The sequence below is a fragment of the Antennarius striatus genome, chromosome 13 (genome assembly GCF_040054535.1).
Source record: "Antennarius striatus isolate MH-2024 chromosome 13, ASM4005453v1, whole genome shotgun sequence".
Classification (NCBI taxonomy): domain Eukaryota; kingdom Metazoa; phylum Chordata; class Actinopteri; order Lophiiformes; family Antennariidae; genus Antennarius; species Antennarius striatus.
The window spans coordinates 15,014,138-15,034,051 of record NC_090788.1 but is presented as its reverse complement, the minus strand read 5'-3'; the positions used below and the strand labels follow the sequence as shown (position 1 = coordinate 15,034,051).

At 41.5% G+C, this 19,914-nt stretch overlaps 1 protein-coding gene across 2 annotated transcripts; it reads left to right on the top strand.

The window, feature by feature from the left end:
• Nucleotides 1–675: 675 nt before the first annotated feature.
• On the top strand, nt 676–19,411 carry LOC137606264 (actin filament-associated protein 1-like 1). 2 transcript variants are annotated; one of them, XM_068331443.1, is made up of 19 exons: nt 676–805; nt 9,828–9,956; nt 10,991–11,071; nt 11,225–11,310; nt 11,390–11,507; nt 11,629–11,718; nt 11,827–12,041; nt 12,122–12,301; nt 12,429–12,509; nt 13,449–13,551; nt 15,751–15,906; nt 16,284–16,498; nt 16,590–16,735; nt 16,852–16,933; nt 17,150–17,258; nt 17,483–17,650; nt 17,742–17,908; nt 18,377–18,502; nt 18,580–19,411. In XM_068331443.1, the coding sequence occupies exons 1-19, from the start codon at nt 784–786 to the stop codon at nt 18,604–18,606; spliced, it is 2,301 nt and encodes a 766-aa protein (XP_068187544.1). In that variant the 5' UTR covers nt 676–783; the 3' UTR covers nt 18,607–19,411. The 2 variants fall into 2 exon arrangements, with proteins under 2 accessions (XP_068187544.1, XP_068187543.1); XM_068331442.1 differs by lacking the exon at nt 676–805 and adding an exon at nt 1,182–1,224.
• Nucleotides 19,412–19,914: the final 503 nt, after the last annotated feature.

The window sequence follows — 19,914 nt, the reverse complement described above, 5'->3', positions numbered from 1 at the left end:
AGTGATCCACACCACAGTACAGTAGTGATCCACACCACAGTAGTGACCCACACCACAGTACAGTAGTGATCCACACCACAGTACAGTAGTGACCCACACCACAGTACAGTGGTGACCCACACCACAGTACAGTAGTGACCCACACCACAGTACAGTGGTGATCCACACCACAGTACAGTGGTGATCCACACCACAGTACAGTAGTGATCCACACCACAGTACAGTAGTGACCCACACCACAGTACAGTGGTGACCCACACCACAGTACAGTAGTGACCCACACCACAGTACAGTAGTGACCCACACCACAGTACAGTGGTGATCCACACCACAGTACAGTAGTGACCCACACCACAGTACAGTAGTGACCCACACCACAGTACAGTAGTGATCCACACCACAGTACAGTAGTGATCCACACCACAGTACACTGGTGACCCACACCACAGTACAGTAGTGACCCACACCACAGTACAGTGGTGACCCACACCACAGTACAGTAGTGATCCACAACACAGTACAGTAGTGATCCACAACACAGTACAGTAGTGATCCACACCACAGTACAGTGGTGACCCACACCACAGTACAGTGGTGACACAGGACCGGCGTTAGGACCCAGTGGAGCTCCGTGTAATGAACCATTGGCTGAGGACTCCCACTATAAACCGAAGCCGCCGTTCTGAGTCAGTTCCTCGCACCGGAGACTCACCGATCCCCGCCGTCCACACGTGAACCGTCGTTCACGGGTGGTTCCTCTGCTCAGAAGTCACCTCCACAGACATGGACTACCAACGCCAAAGCGGTGAGTTCCAGTCTGTCGTCATTATTCCACTGGTGGGTTGGCTGGCTTTCCTCCCCACTCCAAGTTTGAAAAGAAGGCATTTACAACTTGTGAGGAGAGAACTGGGTCGGTACACGTACTCAGAACAGAGACACGCAAAGTTGTGGTTTGAAACTCACCACAAGAAAAGAGAAGTTTCACATAGTTAGATCTGCTCCGTGTTGCACGACCGCGGTTTAATTTATTTTAATTTTAATTTGAAGGGCAAAGCCATCAGTCACTTTTTCCTCTGTGTGTGTGTGTGTGTGTGTGTGTGTGTGTCCTGCTTTACCGCTGGAGTAAAGAGGGTGACGTCACTCACGCAGCGCGCCTGCAGCAGGAATCCCCGCTCAGGTGGAGGTGATGCAATCTGATGCCAACACACAACGTCCCTGTTAGAGGTGAGGCTGCCGCAGCCTCGGCCGCTCCCGCAGCGCGATGTCCGCTCTAATTGCGGAGCCTTCAGGCAACAATTACGACAAAGGTGACGGGGCTGAGGTCCAAACTGAAAACCTGACGAACCAGGACCACAAGTCACTGTGTCGAGGAAACAAGCACTTCAGGTTCAAATCTGGCAGAGGAAGGAAAGTCAGTCACGCATCTTTTTGTCAATTGGGATGATTGTGACGTTAAAAAAAAAGTAATCACTTTCTATAAATATAAAAGAGAATTTCACATTTTAAAAAGGAGGTACTGCGGAAACTATAAGAGCTTAATCTGCCAAGGACCAACTATTGCTCTGAGAGAAAGCATGGAGATGGTACATATTCTAAAAAGTACTGGATCAGTCCCTTTAATCAGGATCCCCTTCAAACTTTAATGAGTTCCTCATTCCTTCTACCAAGTTTGATCAAACTGCATCAGGAAGTTTATACACAGTAGCAGGAAATGGTGAGAATAGCCCAAAGTCTTGATATTTACCAAAAAATGCAATAGATTCTACCCTGTGTTCACTGAGGGTCATGAAAGTCAAGTCAAGTTGTTGTTTTTTTGTTCTTCCTGCTGGGAGACAAACAAACAAACCGACAGCAGTGAAACCAGAACCTCCTCCAGCAGACAAAACTACTGATGTTGTGCACAGCCTGAGAAGAAGGATCCACTTTCTTTTAATGGACAGTAATGAGTCAGATCTCATCATTATCATTTAAAGATATTTATGGTGTGTTAATGAGTCCATTCAGTGGTGCAGTACCGGTGCAGCATGACTCCCAGACTGTGGTAGAATAGGCTATAATAAAACATCTGTTTATGTATGAGAGCAGGTGTTACTAATAAAATGAATAGTGGCTGATGTATTTAAGTTTCCAACCAACCCAACTAATCACCAGAGTAAACATCCAGATGTTTCTGCAAAGCGATGGATGAGCTGAAACTTAACCTTTTGTAAGTGGAAAGTTCTAAATTTTGTCTTTTTTATGTTTATTCAATATCAATGCCATGCTTGAAGTCAGGTTGGGTTAATAGTCGGAAAACGTTTAGTTAAGGTTAGCGGAAGATGATTTTTAAGCCTTTAAACTTGGTTTTGTTAGGAGTGTTAGAATTATAATGCCTCTACTATTGGCTTATGTCTGGGAAACATCCTGCTGTTGTTGACACAAAGAGCTGCTGGCCTCGGTTGTCTGTCACCGCTGTCACCTCACGACAAGAATGTCAAACATATCTGGATTTACAGAAATGTTCAATGTCAGCATTTCAGTCTGGCATCTGGGGAGTCATGCAGAATACCTGAATCTGTCAATCACCAGCCGTCATTTAGGTTATCGTTTGAATTCTCTATGAGCTGAGACGCCTGTGAAACTGGGCCCAGTAGATCAGTTGTCATTTGTCTGCAGCTGCGCTCTGTAGAGGGAAATGATCTCACATTGGACACAACAGGAGTTATTGATAACGACACTCTGTTCCAGTAGCACAACTGCTGCAACAAACTGGGACACACACACGTACTGTCACACCAGATCGTTCCTCAACAGCTGTCCTTGACCTCCCTCGTGGAGTTCTTACATTTCCCCTTCCCTTTCCTCACACAGTGATCCTCCACTGATACCCCAACACCTCCCCAAAAACATACCACGGCAGTCCATTTTCTTTAGCAGTGAAAAACTGCTGCAAGTTTTTTTTCCCCAATTATTTATGTTATATTTATTGAAATTACTTCAGCTTTGTAAACCATTTAACTGTTTGGGATTCTGTCGTCTGTGATCTGTTGACAGGTTCCTGTAACATTGTGGTTTTCTTAATTAGAATAGAAGTTCAACCAGAGAATTAAATGTGGTAAAGCGACAAGTCAGAGCTCTTTTATTCAGGGTTGTGTATGGATTATGTTTAGAGGTGCAGGAATGCAGATCGGTTTCATAGAGCTGGGAGATTTAACATAACCCTGCCCTCATTTCTGGTCTTTATGCTATGCTAATGCTCCTTATGCTCCAACTTTATAGACGCCTTCAGGAATAAAAAATTTTCATTTGACTCTTGGCAAGGAATCTAAGGGTTTTTTTTCTTCCCAAAATGTGAACTTTAAACTGTTCAAAAAGACATAGTTTCAGACATTGGTGTTTATCCTTAGTGGTTTTGGTATAGTCCACCACTTTCACATGACACAATCTAATTACATCATAATATTGACTATATTACCTAATGCAGCAGCAGAGAAAAATAATTTTGGGAATGTGTATTACTTTTTTAAAGAAGACTAAAATCTGTGTAAAATCTGTAGAGACAAAGAGTTTTTTATTTTTTATTTTACCAAATCACAATAATTGAACAACTCACTTGGTTCTCTAATCAACATATTTGTCTTTTTTTCCCCCAGATCAAGCCAACAAAATACTAGTTATCAAACTTGTAAGAATTTGCAGACTCTGTTAACTTTTGGAGAAAGCCAAACCTACGTTCCAGTGGTACTTTTGTCTGATTGCAACCCAATTTAGAATTGCATTACTCTGGCTCTGATCCAGCATGAAACCTGTGGAGTTGTCAGATAAAATGATTAGAGCCAATCGTACGATAGATGCCACCAGAATACAATGGAGTGACAATGTGAGGGTGTTGGGGATGCAAATGCTATTGTAAAGTACCACAACGTTGCACTTAAGTGCAGTGACTGACTTACAAATCTACTTTAGGATATTACATTACTGAGCCTTCACTTCAGACATTTAAACTACTGCTGCATCACGCTCCTCTGTTTTCTGCACCCGCTCATCCTTTACTATGTGAGAGAGATAAGATACTGAAAGAATGTGAAAAACATAGAAATCCACAAGTTCTTCCCCAGCTGGTTGTTTTTAAAGCTGTTGCCAAATTTGTTGCAGAGGGAACTTTTTAAAGAGTCTGACTGAAGGCTAACCTCAGGCGAGCAGTGACACCATGTTGTTGTCACGAAAATATGAATTACTGGATGCAGAATCTCTGAAGTAGACTTTTGTCTCCAAGCCACCAAGCTTTGAACTCTGACCTCAGTCTGAAGAGGATGGGTGTCTGGAGGAGAAATGGAGAGAGGCAGGCGAGGGCGAAAAGTTAAAAGGAACAGATCAGAGAGGAAGGCGGGAGAAACAGAAAGGAGTGGAAGGCAGAATGTGGGATCTGGAGGGACCTCAGCCTCTGGGAGTGTGGGGGAGGCAGGAAGAGGACGCCTGCTGCAGAGCGGACACGCAGCTTCATACACTTGAACGGTTGAAATTCTCTTAAAATTTAAGAGGAAGGAAAATAGTATGTTTGTGTCACATAGACATAGACCTTGGAGCTTCCTGTTGTACATAATCACATGAATGTGTGAAACAACCAGCAATTATTTAAGTAAAAAAGGAATTGTCATGACTGAAGGAAGTGACGGCCTCAGGTTAGAAAGGAAAATGTATTTTTTTTATCACCCTGCCTCCTGTAAACACTACTGAGGAAAACAGCAGCATCTGTGAACTTATTTTGTTCTGAGCAGCGACCAAACACCACATCACTTCAGATGAGAGTCGCGTGGCTCTGGTCTCATGACCGACCTCGTTCGGGCGGCCCCGTCTGCAGAGACACACAAAAACATGTATTTTAAAAAGTGGTCTTGTCACCGTATGTTTGCCCCGTGTAGGATGATGTCTGTGAAGATGCAAGTTTGTGTGTGGTTTCATGCATGCTACCCGCCAACCATCCGCGAAAACAGTCAAAGGGAAAATATGTGTATGTGTGGAATGGGGGGGTGGGTTACAAAGATCCTTCTGTGGGTGAGACCAACCACAAGCCTTCAGAACAGCTGATTCCTGGCCTCTGAACCCTTGAGTTTCCCCAGAGACAGACAGAGACACACACACAAACAAAATTGAATGAGAGCGAGTAATAGACATACAGCACATGATTGGATGGAATCCCATTTCTAAAGTTAGACTTCAAGAAACATAAAACATCCCTATTATTTCTCACAGAGGCTGAATTGAATCTAGTTTGAAATCCACCACTTTAATGTGACCGTCAGCTGATGACAATAGAAAATAGACAGTGCGCCCTCACGCATCAACAGTCGTGACTTCAACTCATAGCAGATTTTTAGTAGTCAATCACAATCCCGTACGTACATTCTCTTGGCTTACGGCATCCAGAAGTACGCTACGTTCCGTGACTCTCTGACTTCCTTGAGACAAAAGTGCTTTAAACAGTCGAAAAGACTGTGGGAAAAGGTAATCTGAGTATGGGGAGGGTTCATATTTAAAGTACCGTAAATAATAACATAGTTTGTCGCGAAATCGCGGAATTCGTTATTCGCGAGTGGTTCCTGGAACGCATTAATGGCGAGTAACCCTGTAGATATAGTGGAGGATTGGGCTATTGGGACGGAATGACAAACAACAGGATGGAGAGAATCAGAGGAATGAAAAGGGAAATGCTGGAGGAGGTGTAAGAGGAGGTGAAACTCAGTAGGATGGAGAATCAAGATCAGGAGAGAGCAGAGAGAAGCTGCTGTCCACAGCTAAGACAGGAAACCACAGCTGCTGGCTGACACACACACGCAGAGCTGCTGGAGATATGTCCATTAACCCAGAAAGAGACAATGCAGCTGCATCGTACCACACCCCTCTGACACTGTGTTTGTTCCTGTTTTGCTTTTTGTTGGACTTTCAGACATTGTGTTGTTTGCGCCGGTCTTTCGCGCAGCAATGTGGTCATCTAATTTTGGACATTGTGGAGACAATGGAGTATTGTCAGAAAAGGGGGGTGGGTGGTGCCAGTGTGTGGGAGAGTGAGGGCTTTTCTCCCTCTGTGTCGTCCCTGTGTGAGAGAAGTTTTTCATTTAACCCTTGTGTCCATTCATTTGTATTTGTTTTAGTTTCGTCCATATTTATCTGCTGCCATGTCATGCTTCATATTGATTTTGTGTCACTTTAGAATGATGATGAAATGAAACATGATACCTGAGTTTCCTCAGAAAGCTTTTCATTTTCATTTCACATGGAGCTTTATGAAGGGGGAATACAGTGGGTTTTTGTGAAATGTTACAATTTTAATGCCAAAAATGACTCATACTGGTTTGCTCAAACTATGTACATTTATTACAGGGTAGATGAAAGAACACTTAAAGATCATGTTGCTCATAAAATCTCACACCCAGGGTTAGCAGTTTCAACATAGAATGATCGCTCCACCTTTTTAACAGCAGGATTTTTCATTATGTAGTTAAAGGGTGTCTGATGATCCTGGATATCCAACATCTTTCATATCCAGCATGTGCCTCTCAGACCTGTGAATGAATGATTTGGTGAATGAGTTAACACAGCATGATGGGCGGTTTTGTACTCAATTCTATTTTACTTTGGCTCCATTTCCTTGATGGAAGGAAGCTTCCTGTCTCCTCCTCCTCACTTCCTTTCCACTGTCTTGCCCGTTCTCCTCCTCCACTGTGTCAGCAGGATGTATGTGTGGCATAGCTTTTGAAACAATGTCAAGGTCAATAAAACACACACACACACCCACACTGGTGTTGAATGTGAAACCAATTATTTTTCAAAGAAAGTTGGAGCAGAGCTGTCATGGTGCAACACCCTACCTAAACAGAGGTAATAACGAGTTTTAAATTGTACAAATGAAAATATTCTCCACCCCATCAGCTGTTACAACAGAAGGCGAGCTGTGCTCCCAAATGATTTCATGCTCCTCACGAACTGCTGGGTTTAGCCCACACGTGCCCGTATGGTCTTACATGCATGTGTTAAATTGATCAGGAATCTGAACCATGTTGAACTTTTCCATTGTGAAAACTTTGGTGCCAAGAAATGATTCACTGTCACCCTACCAGTGGACCATCAGGGCCACAAAAGCCTTCTCTGCTGGCCCAACATAACCAAAAATCATATTTACAATAAAAGTTAATTATATTTTAATGCATTTTCCTTAAATTTATTTCTACATATATATATATATGTTGCGAAGACGTAGAGGTTTGCCTGCTAATCGTGAGATTGGGAAAGAATCTAACGTTAAAGGAAAAGGCACCTGTCAAAAGAACAAGTGGAAAAGAAATTTTAGAGAAATGTTGGTTCTGTTAGCTGATGACATGAACAGAACTGTATGTAGTAACTTGACTATTTTTGTTAAATGCATTTTGGATACTACATCGATTGGCCCATTCCAAACGGAAACCATAGCTGGACAGACTGTTCATGCTAGCCAGCTAGTTTCACTCAGAAATGAGTGAAAAGTGTGTGTTTATAAAACATAAAAAAGCAAATATTAATATTCCCGTAGGAAAATTACTTTTAACTCCAAATGCTTACACACACACACACACACACACACAAAATGGAAAATGATCATTTGGACATGACGAAAATAAGAATACAGTAAACTTGTGCAGTGAGGGAAGGGTGGTTGGGGTTGGGGTATGGACAATGATTGTGCTTTTGTAACGTTTAGGTATAGTCAGTGATTATGCTTGGTCATATCATTGGTTTTTATTTAAAAACAACATTTTTGTCCACTGTAGCAGGCCTCAGGTGATTTCTTTTTCTTTTCTTTTTTTAACAATATTCCCCCTGCTTTAGAAAACACTCGCTTTACATCGCTGTCAAAACTCACGGCACAAACCAAACCACTACCTGAATCAGGCCATATTCACACGTAGTTCACAAGTGCGTTGATCAACACATTTCGAGACCAGGACATGTGGAAATTCACGCAGTTCCTCCTGGAGGATGACCTCCATCAGAGATCTCCCACTAGCAGGCAGCGCATCCCGGTCTGACCCAGAACTAGCATCAACAAGGAACATGAATGAATGAATATATAAACTTTATGACTCAAAGAAACAGACGAACAAATATCCAACTGTCAAGCATGTTTATCAACCCGTCTTTGACGTGGAGCTGTTATACGTAAGAAAATAGTCGGTTTTTATCTCCGTTCATTCTGTGTGTACATGTAGACACGGGTCACACACACCAGACGTCACAGCGGTTTTCATCGCAGGGAGACTTAGTGGCGGGCAGCATCGATTCTTCACCAACAGTTCAAGGTTTCTTGGTGTAACCAAATATCAGTTTGTCCCTCCTTCAATAACAACAAGGATGAGACCAAATCCAACGGTACTCAGCGGGAATTTATTTTAGGTCTGTTAGTAGTATGCTGACCCAGTCCCGTAAAATGAAAAATCTTTTTGTCATTTATAAACTTAAGATGTAATACAGGTATATTAAAATAAAATAAATTCTCATCAATTACAATATAAAATGAAAATTCAAAACATTGTGAAATATCTCCTTTCAACCAGTCTTTTGCAGGGTATATCAAAATGAATCAGTCCCTTTTATTCTTTGGTAATGAACAGTTAATCCTCTCCACAAATTCTCCACAATTTAGAAATTCTTAATCCAAAAAAAAACCCCCAAAAACAACCCCAGCTAAGGAAAACTCCGTATAATGTTTTCAACATTAAACACACATACACTAATAATCATTACAGTGACTCGTTTCCAAGTCTGCTGGTTGTTAGTGCTCAGCTAGAAATTAGCGGTTAGCTCGCGATTAGCATCTAGCATAAAAAAAATGCATTTATATTTACCAATACAGCAGGAAACTCTTTTTACACCAGAAGCACAATCACATAACATCAATGGATGGGCTCACCTAGCAGGAAGAAGTATAAGTGGTGACTTGACGTGACAGACGGCCAGTATAGACCGGCTATAGCTTCGCCATGTCTTGTTCCGTCTCAGTATTAATCAAGTGCAACCCGCGGATTCTCCCGCTCTGAGATCGCCACTACTCAGCCGTAAAGCAGGGCTTTACTGTCGTGACTCTTAAAGAGACAGTGTCCACAGGCTTGCTAGATAACCACCGGTTTACATTGGCAGTACGACTCGTCACAAAGTTAGACGCTCTCAGTTCGCTCACGTTTGTTGATGGTGGCCATCAGTAGCTGCTTTGCCACGTTGTTGTTGTTGTTGTTTTCTTTCAAAAAACTTCAAAGCTTTTGTCTTTTAACGCTTTAATGCTTTGATGTCCAGCAGTGTTGAAGGCTTCATTGACTCATTTGTTAGCTTGTTGCCACATGTTACACACAGCGCAGGAGACTCACCTGTTGGAATAAAGCCGTATTGTAAGTAGGACTCCTCATGTTATCTTTTAAATGCAGATTTTGTGTTCTTGGAAGCCGTAGGCTCTTCTGTCTCGGCCTTTTCCCCTTTCCAAAGAGTCTCCCCAAAGATTTTTTTTTTTTTTACTAATTTTTTCTTGTGGGCTTAATTTTGGGGTTAACGGCTAGTAATTTGTCACGTGACTAACACCTGTCAAGAGCCACAAACGCAGGTATTTGTCTGTGCGTCATTTTGCACATAAGTCGCTTTTCAAAGTAAAACATCTATATACTGAAAATCAGTTAAAAAAAAAAAAAGTCAAACATTCTGTGCGCCCGAGACCCGGTATGTAAGTTTGACAAAGTAGGACCTCACTGAAGGCCTAGGTGTAGAATGCACAGTCCGCCACTTCCTGACTGCACAGACCTCAATATTTTCCTTTGTGTTATTTTCAGTGGTGATGGAGCGACTTGTGAACGAGTTAGGCTCTCTGCTGAAGATGCTGGACCATGAGATGGTCAGTCCCGCCACCGCTGACAAGATGGCATCCGTACGTAACATCTTAGGCTCGCTGCAGTCATCAGGTACAGAATGAACCCTCAGGTGGAGGTCTCTCTGGTCTTCTTTACCATCATTAGATGCAGTGATGTGACACCTCCATTTAGACATTATTGTTAATGCTAATATTTTGTCTCAATGCACACAATTTTCTACTTGTGCAGCACAGCAACACTACTGCTTGTCGAGAGTGAAAAACTAAAAGGGAAATGTAAATGAGTTATTTCATAGATGACAAGGGTGACTTCTTAATCTAAGTTTGAAATCTGAAATTTGAAGTTGTTATTCCGTGTATATCAGTCGTACATCCATTTGACAGCTTGACATTTGCAGAAGTTCAGCTGAAGCATTTGTGAGTTAAGTAATTTGTTCAAGGTTAATTTAATAAAAGACATGACGTTACTTTCTTCATCTTTATTTCATGGTGCAGTCTTCCAGTCATGAGACAGTCACCACATGTTATACGGTAATTTTAGTTACAAGCATACCATCAATTGCAGTCTTTGTTGAATCTGACTTCTGCTTCAACTTCATTCTGGTCTCAGAAAACAAATTGTTTCACAATCTAATAGACAGCAGAAAGGACAATACAAAAGTTAAAAAGACACAGACAAGAAATGCTACTGAGGTGTTTACAGAGGAAGCGTGTTTATCTGTGAGAACACAGGATGTCGGAGAGGATGAAGGGATTAAGGTAAGAGGATAATGCAATGGTAAGTTGAAGAAGATGATGAGAAGAGGTCATGGAAAGGAGAAAAACAAGACATTCTGACAGAAACATCTCATTCACAGCACATTATATCAGTCCCCATCAAATCTGCTCATGACATCAAAATATTTGGAGATTTATTTCTCACACTGATTCTTAAGAATTTTCACAAAGCTTAGGAGGTTTGGTTTAAACGTCCCGTTTTATTTATAACTTAAGGTAGTTTTGTTGTTCTGGGTGGGATTTACATGCACTGGTTTACTGTCCCTTGCTGTTTTTTGTTGGAGTGTTGATATTCACTGAGAACTTGCTTGCCTCCTGTTGCTCAACACCAAACGGTCTCTTCTACAGTCAATGGATCTGATGTCTACATGAACAGCTGTCTCTATGGCAATGGCACCAGCTTTGTTGAGTCTCTGTTTGATGATTTTGGTGAGAAAACCTTCAAAACTCCATCAAACCACCTCATCACTAGAAAGTCTTAGAAATATCATTATTTATATTAGTTTCCTTTACATAGCATCTAATAAATGGATTGTAAAATAAAAAACAGCGTGTAAAATCTGTGCTCTGTTGCCTTACCAGACTGTGATCTGCACATGCTCAGTGCATCTCCAGTGGAGCAGAAAGAACACAAAGAGGAAGAGGAGAAGACTCATCCTAACAAATCTGTAAGTGTCGTGCGGCGTCTGCCTCTCAATCCTGTCAGCTTTTCTTGTGCTTAAACTTTGGCATGACTTTCTCCTCAAGACGCCGACAGACACCCCACCTCCTCTACCAACCACCCCACTTCCTGATGACTACTATGAAGAGGCTGTTCCTCTTGATCCTGGATCGTCCCCTCAGTACTTTACCACTAATATAAACAGTTCTGTACACACTCTAAAATACAGATTTTCACCTTCATGAATAATTACAAAACAATGAATTATTAAAGGTTCTTCTGGTATCTTTTACCTCATCTCATCTCTTCTGCTTCTCTCCTGTAGCTTCCAGGAACTCGGTGGAAGATGCCTACTATGAAGACGCAGAGAATAACTACCCCACCACCAGGATTAACGGACCCCCCAAGAACTCTTGTGAGTCACTTAAAATGTACTGTAAAGACATTTTCTGATATACTGTATATATGAACAGAACCAGAGATTGTTGTTAAATCAAATACTGTTACTATTCTTGATGCTCAGACAACGACTCAGATGCTTTAAGCAGTTCATATGAGTCGTATGAAGAAGAGGAAGACGAGGAAGCCAAGGGGCAGGACCAGCCCCAGAGATGGACGGCTGAGGATAACCCAAATGGACCAGTTGGAAACTGTCGCATCTGTGCTTTCCTCCTGAGAAAGAAGCGCTTTGGCCAGTGGGCTAAACAGCTAGTTGTTGTCCGAGACAATAAACTTCAGGTAAACAGACCGCCTCATTAGTTTGTACTGTATATATTAATTGATAAAACCTTTAACCCCAGAAAGTTTCTCTTCTGCAGTGTTTTAAGAGCATCAAAGAGAGCACCCCCCACACGGAGCTCCTGCTGAATCTGTGCAACGTCATCTATGTCCCAAAGGAAGGCCGCAAAAAGAGACATGAGTTGCGTTTCTCAATGTCTGGAGGTGAAGCTCTCGTCCTGGCTGTTCAGAGCAAAGAGCAGGCCCAGCGATGGCTCAAGGTACTCTTATTCACTGCTTTAGAGCAACGCTGCTTAGACGAACAAAAGTTAAAAAAAAAAAAAGGAATGTTGCCGAGGGCAAAGCATAAGGTTGTTTAAAAATTAAGGTGTTTTTTTTTGTAACCAGGTTGTTCAAGATGTTGGCAGTCAGGAAAGACTGGATGAGTCCACATCTCCCATGATAAAGAGGAAGTTGGAACTTGATAAGGTGTGAGCATGTCGCTTGTTATTTAATCTAATGCATTTTCTTTGGGCATTTTAGACAGGTGAGAAAAAACATAGCAGCTCCTAGTTCTCTGTCATCATGTCTGTGTGCTTATGTATTATTTCATTATTTATTGAAGTGGATTTCATTTGTAATCTATACTCTAGCTTTTACATAGCAATCTTTGTCTGTGAAACTCCACACTCTGCTTGTGGTTTCTAATAAAAACAGAGTGAAGTGATACTGAGGTTGCTGAGCTGGATAGTTTTAGAATAACGTCATAACCTCAAGAAACATTTGACACAAAGCTGCAGAGGGAAGAAGCTGAGTCGGATTGGTGTGGCAGCTCATGTTGGCAGAACAACTGTAACAACAATTCAACAAACCTGAGTGTCATTGCTGCAAACATAGTTGTGGTTGGTTGAAGGACTGAAGTGTTGAGTGTTCTCAGAGCTCCATATACTAATGCTTGTGCAAAGGTCCCACCAAGCTGTTTGGCTTCCAAGTCAGATGTAGATAAGGTGCTTTGGAGTCTCCAACTCTTTTCAATATTTACATGAACCTTAGAATTACTAAGCACAAAGTGGAGGTATATCCAGGTGCAGGTTTCAAGATCAAGTACGGTATTTCTAATGAGGTATCACCAAGAGAACTCCTAGACCGAGAGGCCAGAGAAGAATATTGGAGTGTCTATATGCAGATGACCAAACCATCTTCACAGAATCAATAGAAAAACAACAAACCATCCTCCAGATTTATGATAACATATTTGCGCTGTTCGGACTGTAAATGTTGTATACAACCTGAGATATGAGACGATGGCGTTCAATGTCAGCGATGCCGTCAAGAACGAAGATAGTGTGGTTGTTGTCAGGGGAGCCAAATGAGGATGAGGATAAAGAGATGTGTTGAAATGAAACATTCCTCTCATCCCCTTAACAGGTGCTGCAGTGTGATCGGCAGGCATCAGACTCAGACAGCGGGCCAACAGCAGAGAGCCAGCCCTTTGTACAGGGACCCGGACGGGACACCATTGACTCGCTGAGTAAGTTTACATTCCTGTGTGAACAGTTTTCATCTGGTTATATTTTTTGACTGTTTTTAATTGTTGTGTAGCACCAGTAACCAAACCCATCTGTGGTGAGATTTAGCTCTGGTCACTATAATTTATATTTATGATGTAAATGTGTGTGTTAATGCTTGTTGGACTGTGAGGATGTTGGCTCTGTTGAACTGGTGATCTGTCCAGGGTGTAACCTGTCTCACCCAATGTCAGCTGGGATAGGATCCAGGCATTCATGACCCTACAAGGATAAGCAATTATAATTACAATATGGATGGATGGATGGGTGGGTGGATAGATAGATGGATTACTTAAAATTACTGAGAACATTTCTAAATTTTTTGATTAGTGATTTAAAAGAGAGATTCATATAAAGGCAGCAGGTTATGATATTTTCATGGAAATACTTTCTTTGGCATACCGAGAATCCAAAACTGACATTCACATTAAAATGTCCTGACTTTGAGGGGCAAAAACAACATACACACATATACGTACGCACCCTTTAAAGTCCGATCAAAGTGTGTGTTAGTGTGTCTGTTTATACATCCTGACAGTCGGTAAGAATAAACGTGGGAATCCATGACGGCAGGTCAGAATGTAGGTCAAACACTCGTGTTGTTTCAGTGTTGTTGCAACATATTTACTGACCGAGTGACTCTGAACATGAAGAGGCACCAGAGAGAGAGAGACAGGAAGTGAGGCGAGAACAGATACGGCATCCTTCCTGTGCGCTTCCTGTGATTGTCTCCCAATGACATCACAGGAAGTTGGGTGGACAGAGTATTGCTGCACCTGGTTTAGGCAGCAAACACACAAACACACTCTAGGCATAGGCTGAATACGGTGCCTTGCGAAAGTATTGGCCCCCCAAAAACTTGTTGACATTTTCCCACATTTCAGGCTTCAAACTTAAAAACTGAAAATATTTTTCAAGAATCAACAACATGTGAGACACAATCGTGAAGTGGAACCAAATTTATTCAACATTAAATATTGTGTTTACAAATGAAAAACTAAAAAGTAGGACGTGCAAATGTGAGAGCAAATGACACACAGGTGCACTCTGTTATTGTTGTCATCTAGGTCGACATTGGATCATTCAGAAGTCATCAGAGAACTTCTGAGTCGGTTAGCTGAGCTGAGAGAACAGGGGGCCAATATTTTTGCACATCCTACTTTTCAGTTTTTTTATTCGTAAACACAATATAAAATGTTGAATAAATTTGGTTCCACTACACGATTGTGTCTCACATGTTGTTGATCCATGAAAAATATTTTCAGTTTGTTATCTTTAAGTTTGAAGCCTGAAATGTGGCAAAATTTCAAAAAGTTCTTGTGGGGGGCCAATACTTTCGCAGGGCACTGTATATACAAGATTTCTCTGAGAAGACTTGCAACAATATACAGTCAACCCTCGGTTTTTGAACATAATCCGTTCCAGAAGGCTGTTCGAAAAGCGAGTTGTTCGAAATCCGAAACTATTTTTCCCATTATAATCAATGTAAATAATTTTAATCCGTTCCAAGTCCAAAAAACAACTTTTTCTCAGTTTTTTTTTTACTATTTTACACCATAAACTGCACTGTATATTGTTTACCATAAATAAAAAAGGCTAGAAATAGACGCTGTGTTTTATTTTAATAAAAGATATCCCATCGAACTTTGAACACGAATGCGCTACGGAGGAAGCATCCTGAGCATTCGAGTTCGCTCGGCTCCCGAGTGAGTCGCGTTCAGGTACGCTCGGCTTCTTTCGGTTTGGTCGAGAGCCGAATTTTGGTCGAGTTCAGAGACGTGAAATTCTCTGATTTTCTGGTCAAAAACCGATTTGGTCGAGAACAGAAGCGTTTGAAAACCGAGGTTTGACTGTCAGTCATCTTCAGATTACCTACGCTATATCCGCCACAGCGGCATAGGGCGTGAGGCAGGGGACACTCCGGGCACGACGCCAGTGCACCGCAGAAGTTTGACTGTATTGTCTTTAAATTCTAAAACTCCTGACCTGATGGATGCTCAGTATTCACAAGAATATCTCTCACTTGAATTCTTTCATTCTTTTCCACTTGAATACATATCGCATCATTTATTTAATTTATGATGATGAAAATAAGGATAATGAGGATGATGTCAATAATTTTCATTGTCAGCCTCCTCTGACGAAGGTTTGTTTGATTGCAGACAGAGGGAAGCGTGGAGCATTTTCAGAGTTAACGGAATCGATGAGTCGAGCAGCAGGGAAGAAGATCAATCGGATCATCACTTTCTCCAAGCGGAAACCTCCTTTACCCGGAGAACATTCCTTATCGTCTGGTCAACAGGACAATCCACGCTGTGGTGAGGACACATACTAATTTGATGGGCTGCTTGATTAGCTTGTGTCCTGCTTATTTAAATGTCTGAGAGAATTTTTGATTTGTAGTTATAAACACCACTACTCTGAAATTATCCTCTATGGTTCTGAAATCATTAATTCTTTTTTTAAAATTACTCACATATATACACTTTATATAAACAGGAATTTTGTCCTGCAACATAACACCAAACAAACAATGATGAAGATTAAATCAAACCTTGACACATGAGTAACAATAAACATTATAGCAAGGCAATGAAAAGATGAATGTAATATTTTGAGTCTTATTTGAGTATAAATCACCCAACTGTTCATAGACCTTTAATCACTTTCATATTTCTTTTCTTTGTCTTCAAAGGCTACCTCAGTGTGTTCCTGAGTGGCTCATGGAAGGAGCGTTGGTGTGTCATTCGAAACGGAAGCTTGTACCTGCAGAAGGACCACAGCGATCAGCGGCAGCCGGTCGCTGTGGTGCCACTCAAAGGTGCAGAAGTGGTTCCTGGGGGCCTCGGGCCCAAACATCCCTTCTCCTTCCTAATCTGTCAGGGAGGCAGTGAACTAGCGTCTTTAGAGGTATAAAAATCAAGGACATGTTTTACAGTTAATATACAGTAGATTAGCATCACCTGACTTCTAACAGAAAGGAAACATGTGTGTCCATCAGGCTAGCTGCTCAGAGGATCTGGGCCGATGGCTGGGTGTTTTGTTTGCGGAGACCGGCAGTGCCACCCTCCCTGAAGAGCTGCACTACGACTACATCGATGTGGATACACTCACTGACATACGGCACGCTGCCAGAAACTCCTTCCAGTGAGTCACTTCCTGCAGCATTTGCATGTTTCCACATGTATTCATTTGGAGTTTCTGCTTCTCAGTGGGTTTTTATTTCCTCAAATGACCTCTGCCTGTCTGCTTTTCCCTTTGAGATGGGCCACCACCACTGCCACCTCCTCCAGCAGCACCTCAACAGACTCCAGAACGTACGACGAGGTTTATGAGAGTGTTGAGGTGAGGAAACACAATGTGATCCAATGACAGACACAAACAAAAACACCGATCCTCTCTTCTTCCTATCATGCTCAGTAGCAGATTTTTGTCACTTCTGCCTCTATTATTCTGCTTTAGTATATACTTGAATTTGTAGGTGGGTCCTGAGGTTTAAACAGCAGATAAATGATGGAATTCCACATGGGAATGCTTTTTAAACTTTTTTTTAACCGACAGGATGCTGATGTGGCAAGAGGAGCTGGACATGTCAGACGTCATGCCTCCTTCTCCAGCCGGGATTCTGAAAAAACTGAGCAACAGGCAGCCATTAAGAGACACGCCTCCAGTGAGTCTCCTTAAAAAAACATATGAGAGAAAAGGTGGAGGCAGCTCACTCTCTGGTTTAATAGATAGTTAGATATGAGACATCCGACATTAAAATGTCAAAGTTTTTCATTATGGAAAATTTTATATGGAGTTAAAGTCAAACGTTTGGACAAAGTTACAAGTGAATCTTCATCTTCATCCACATCACTCTGTCCACTTGTATCCCATCATGCATTCTGTTAGGTGTAAACCAGTACGCACGCTATGGCAAGACACGTGCAGAGGAGGATGCCAAGAGGTACCTGAAAAAGAAGGAGGAACTCGAAAAGCAAAAGGAAGAAATCAGAAACTCCTTGATTTCCCTCCGTAGGGAGAAGAGGGAGGTGAAGGAGATGATGAAGAGCGTCACAGGTCAGAGACGAAGAGACAAATCACACGCATAGTTTACAAGTCAGTGTCATAGCATTGCTAAATATCTGTGTGTGTATGTGTGTGTGTGTAGGTCATGCTGTGGAGCAGCGGTTAGCCAAGCTGGAGACGTTGTGTAAACAGAAAGAGGAGGAGAGGGTGGAGCTTGAGCTCAGACTGACTGATGTCAAGGAAAACCTGAAGAAGTCATTGGCTAGAGGAGCGCTGGGTCCGCCCACTGACACCACGATCAGTGTCAAGGTAGGCTGCTGCAGCAGAGACACTATCCAGATGAAATCTAGAACCAAAAGACACTCCTAATGAATTTTGTTTGATGCTGTGAGTTTGTTGCTTCTATGTGAGCTGTTATTGGATTTCATCATCAGGTCAAAAAGCTGGACATTTTGGATACATGCTTATTTGCGATATTGCACAGACTGATGAGAGCATCATACTAATCTAACGTCTATACACTCAGTGCTACCTTCTGAATTATCTTCTGGTTGCCTGGCAACTTCATACAAACCTCCAGGAAGCTTTTTGACAGGAAACATTCCAAGAAAGTTTTATTACAAGCACAGATTCATGAAGGGTATCGATCGATCTATATCGATAGATATAGATCGATAGAGGTTATCAAGAAAGTTGATAACCTCCAAAAATCCCCAGAAGTTTTCTTGTAGATTATGCTTATGTTTGCTGTTCTGGTCTGTGTGTTTGTGTTTACAGGCAAAGGGCAGTAAAGTTGAGAAAGTGTACAACGAGACTGTGCCGGTGAATTCAGCATCTGAGCTCCGTAAACGTCCTCCATCTCTGTACGCCTCCTCCAAGGGGAATGTCATGCAGAAGGCGAAGGTAAGAGTTTCTGTGTGGGAGAAATGAGAACCGACAGAAACATTTCTACTCACTTTGTGCTCTCTAATGTTTTTCAGGCATGGGAGTCAAAGAAGGCCACCTAGGGGGAGCACGGAAGGTTCAGCTCTAGGATTTTAGTAGAGAATCAAGTGAACTTTGACAGGAAGATGTGTAAGTGAAAAAAAAAGTGAAGAGATATGTAACTGGAACTGAAAAGAAGAAGAAAAAGAAGGACAATTAAAGATGAACTGACTCATTCTCTCTCAAATGGAAAAGAGGAATATATACAACTACAGTCGGCGTGGTGCTGTCTCAACCCCTGTAAATATGGCAAACGTACCTGATGTACCAGCGAAGTATCAGTATGGATTACTATGAAAGTGAAATATAAATGTTTATGTACATTTGCATGTATGTTTACATTTGCACCGGGCTGCCAAAAGTGAAAATGTGATTTCTCCATAGAGGTGCATATGAAAGGGACAGTGTGGTTTACCAACACTGTGAAACCTGCTCCTTGCACCCACTGATGTCATTACGATGTTACAGGACACTGATGTAAAACACTAGAATAAAATTAATGAAAGTACTATTCTTATTATTACTTTAAGTTATCTTTATTAGTGGCATCTTGTGAGACTTGTGAGATTTAAACTATTAGGAAAGCATATTGACTATGACACTGTTCCTGAACAAATGAGTAAAATGTTTATTCTGGCAATGTGAAACCATTGGATTTTAAATGTTATATGTATTTTTTCATAATTGCCTTTTGCACTTTATCTTGTTGTATTCTGTGATTACACATGTGTCTAAGGAACTAGCTTTAGCACCCATCCTGACAGGATCATTTGAGGAAGAATGTCTGTTGTTTTCCCTGACACATACGATGGAGTAAAAGAGTTTATCAAAAAAAACAAATTGTCTGTTGATTTATTGGATCTAGTTCAGTATTAAACTATTTATTTTTCTCCTGTCACTGCTGCAGGTTATGTTTGAGCCTGATAATTATTCCCAGAATAAACCTGCACATGGGATCCCAACTATGAACTACAAATGCCATCTAGTGGTGGCTTAGTCTGTTAAATGGGATGTGCAAATTTTCTCAAGAATTAATGCAGCCCACAAGTTTGAACTAAGCAATTAATATCTTCAACTTCAATAGTGATTTCTGATGTGCTCTAGAAGATGTGACCAACCTACAACTGATTAAGTGTTTACATATTAGCTGATCAACTGTTGTCATCATGCATGCTGATACTTGGAGTGGACAAGTCATGTTTCTTGTCTGAATTGTAATTACTTCACATTTCCAAAACAAAAACATTTCTATTGGCACATCTATAAGCAGGTAATCGAAATGTTATTTTCCCAGTTTACAGCTGAAGTAAAAGGAATTCCTTTTTTTAATG

Bases quoted from the DNA above. Each gene is read 5' to 3' on its own strand.
- LOC137606264 (XM_068331442.1), top strand. From the start codon at position 1,197: ATGCCAACACACAACGTCCCTGTTAGAG. The intron at 11,508-11,628 runs GTTCTGTACACA...TCTCTCCTGTAG, and splicing joins CTTTACCACTAATATAAACA to CTTCCAGGAACTCGGTGGAA. The intron at 16,499-16,589 runs GTATAAAAATCA...TGTGTCCATCAG, and splicing joins GTGAACTAGCGTCTTTAGAG to GCTAGCTGCTCAGAGGATCT.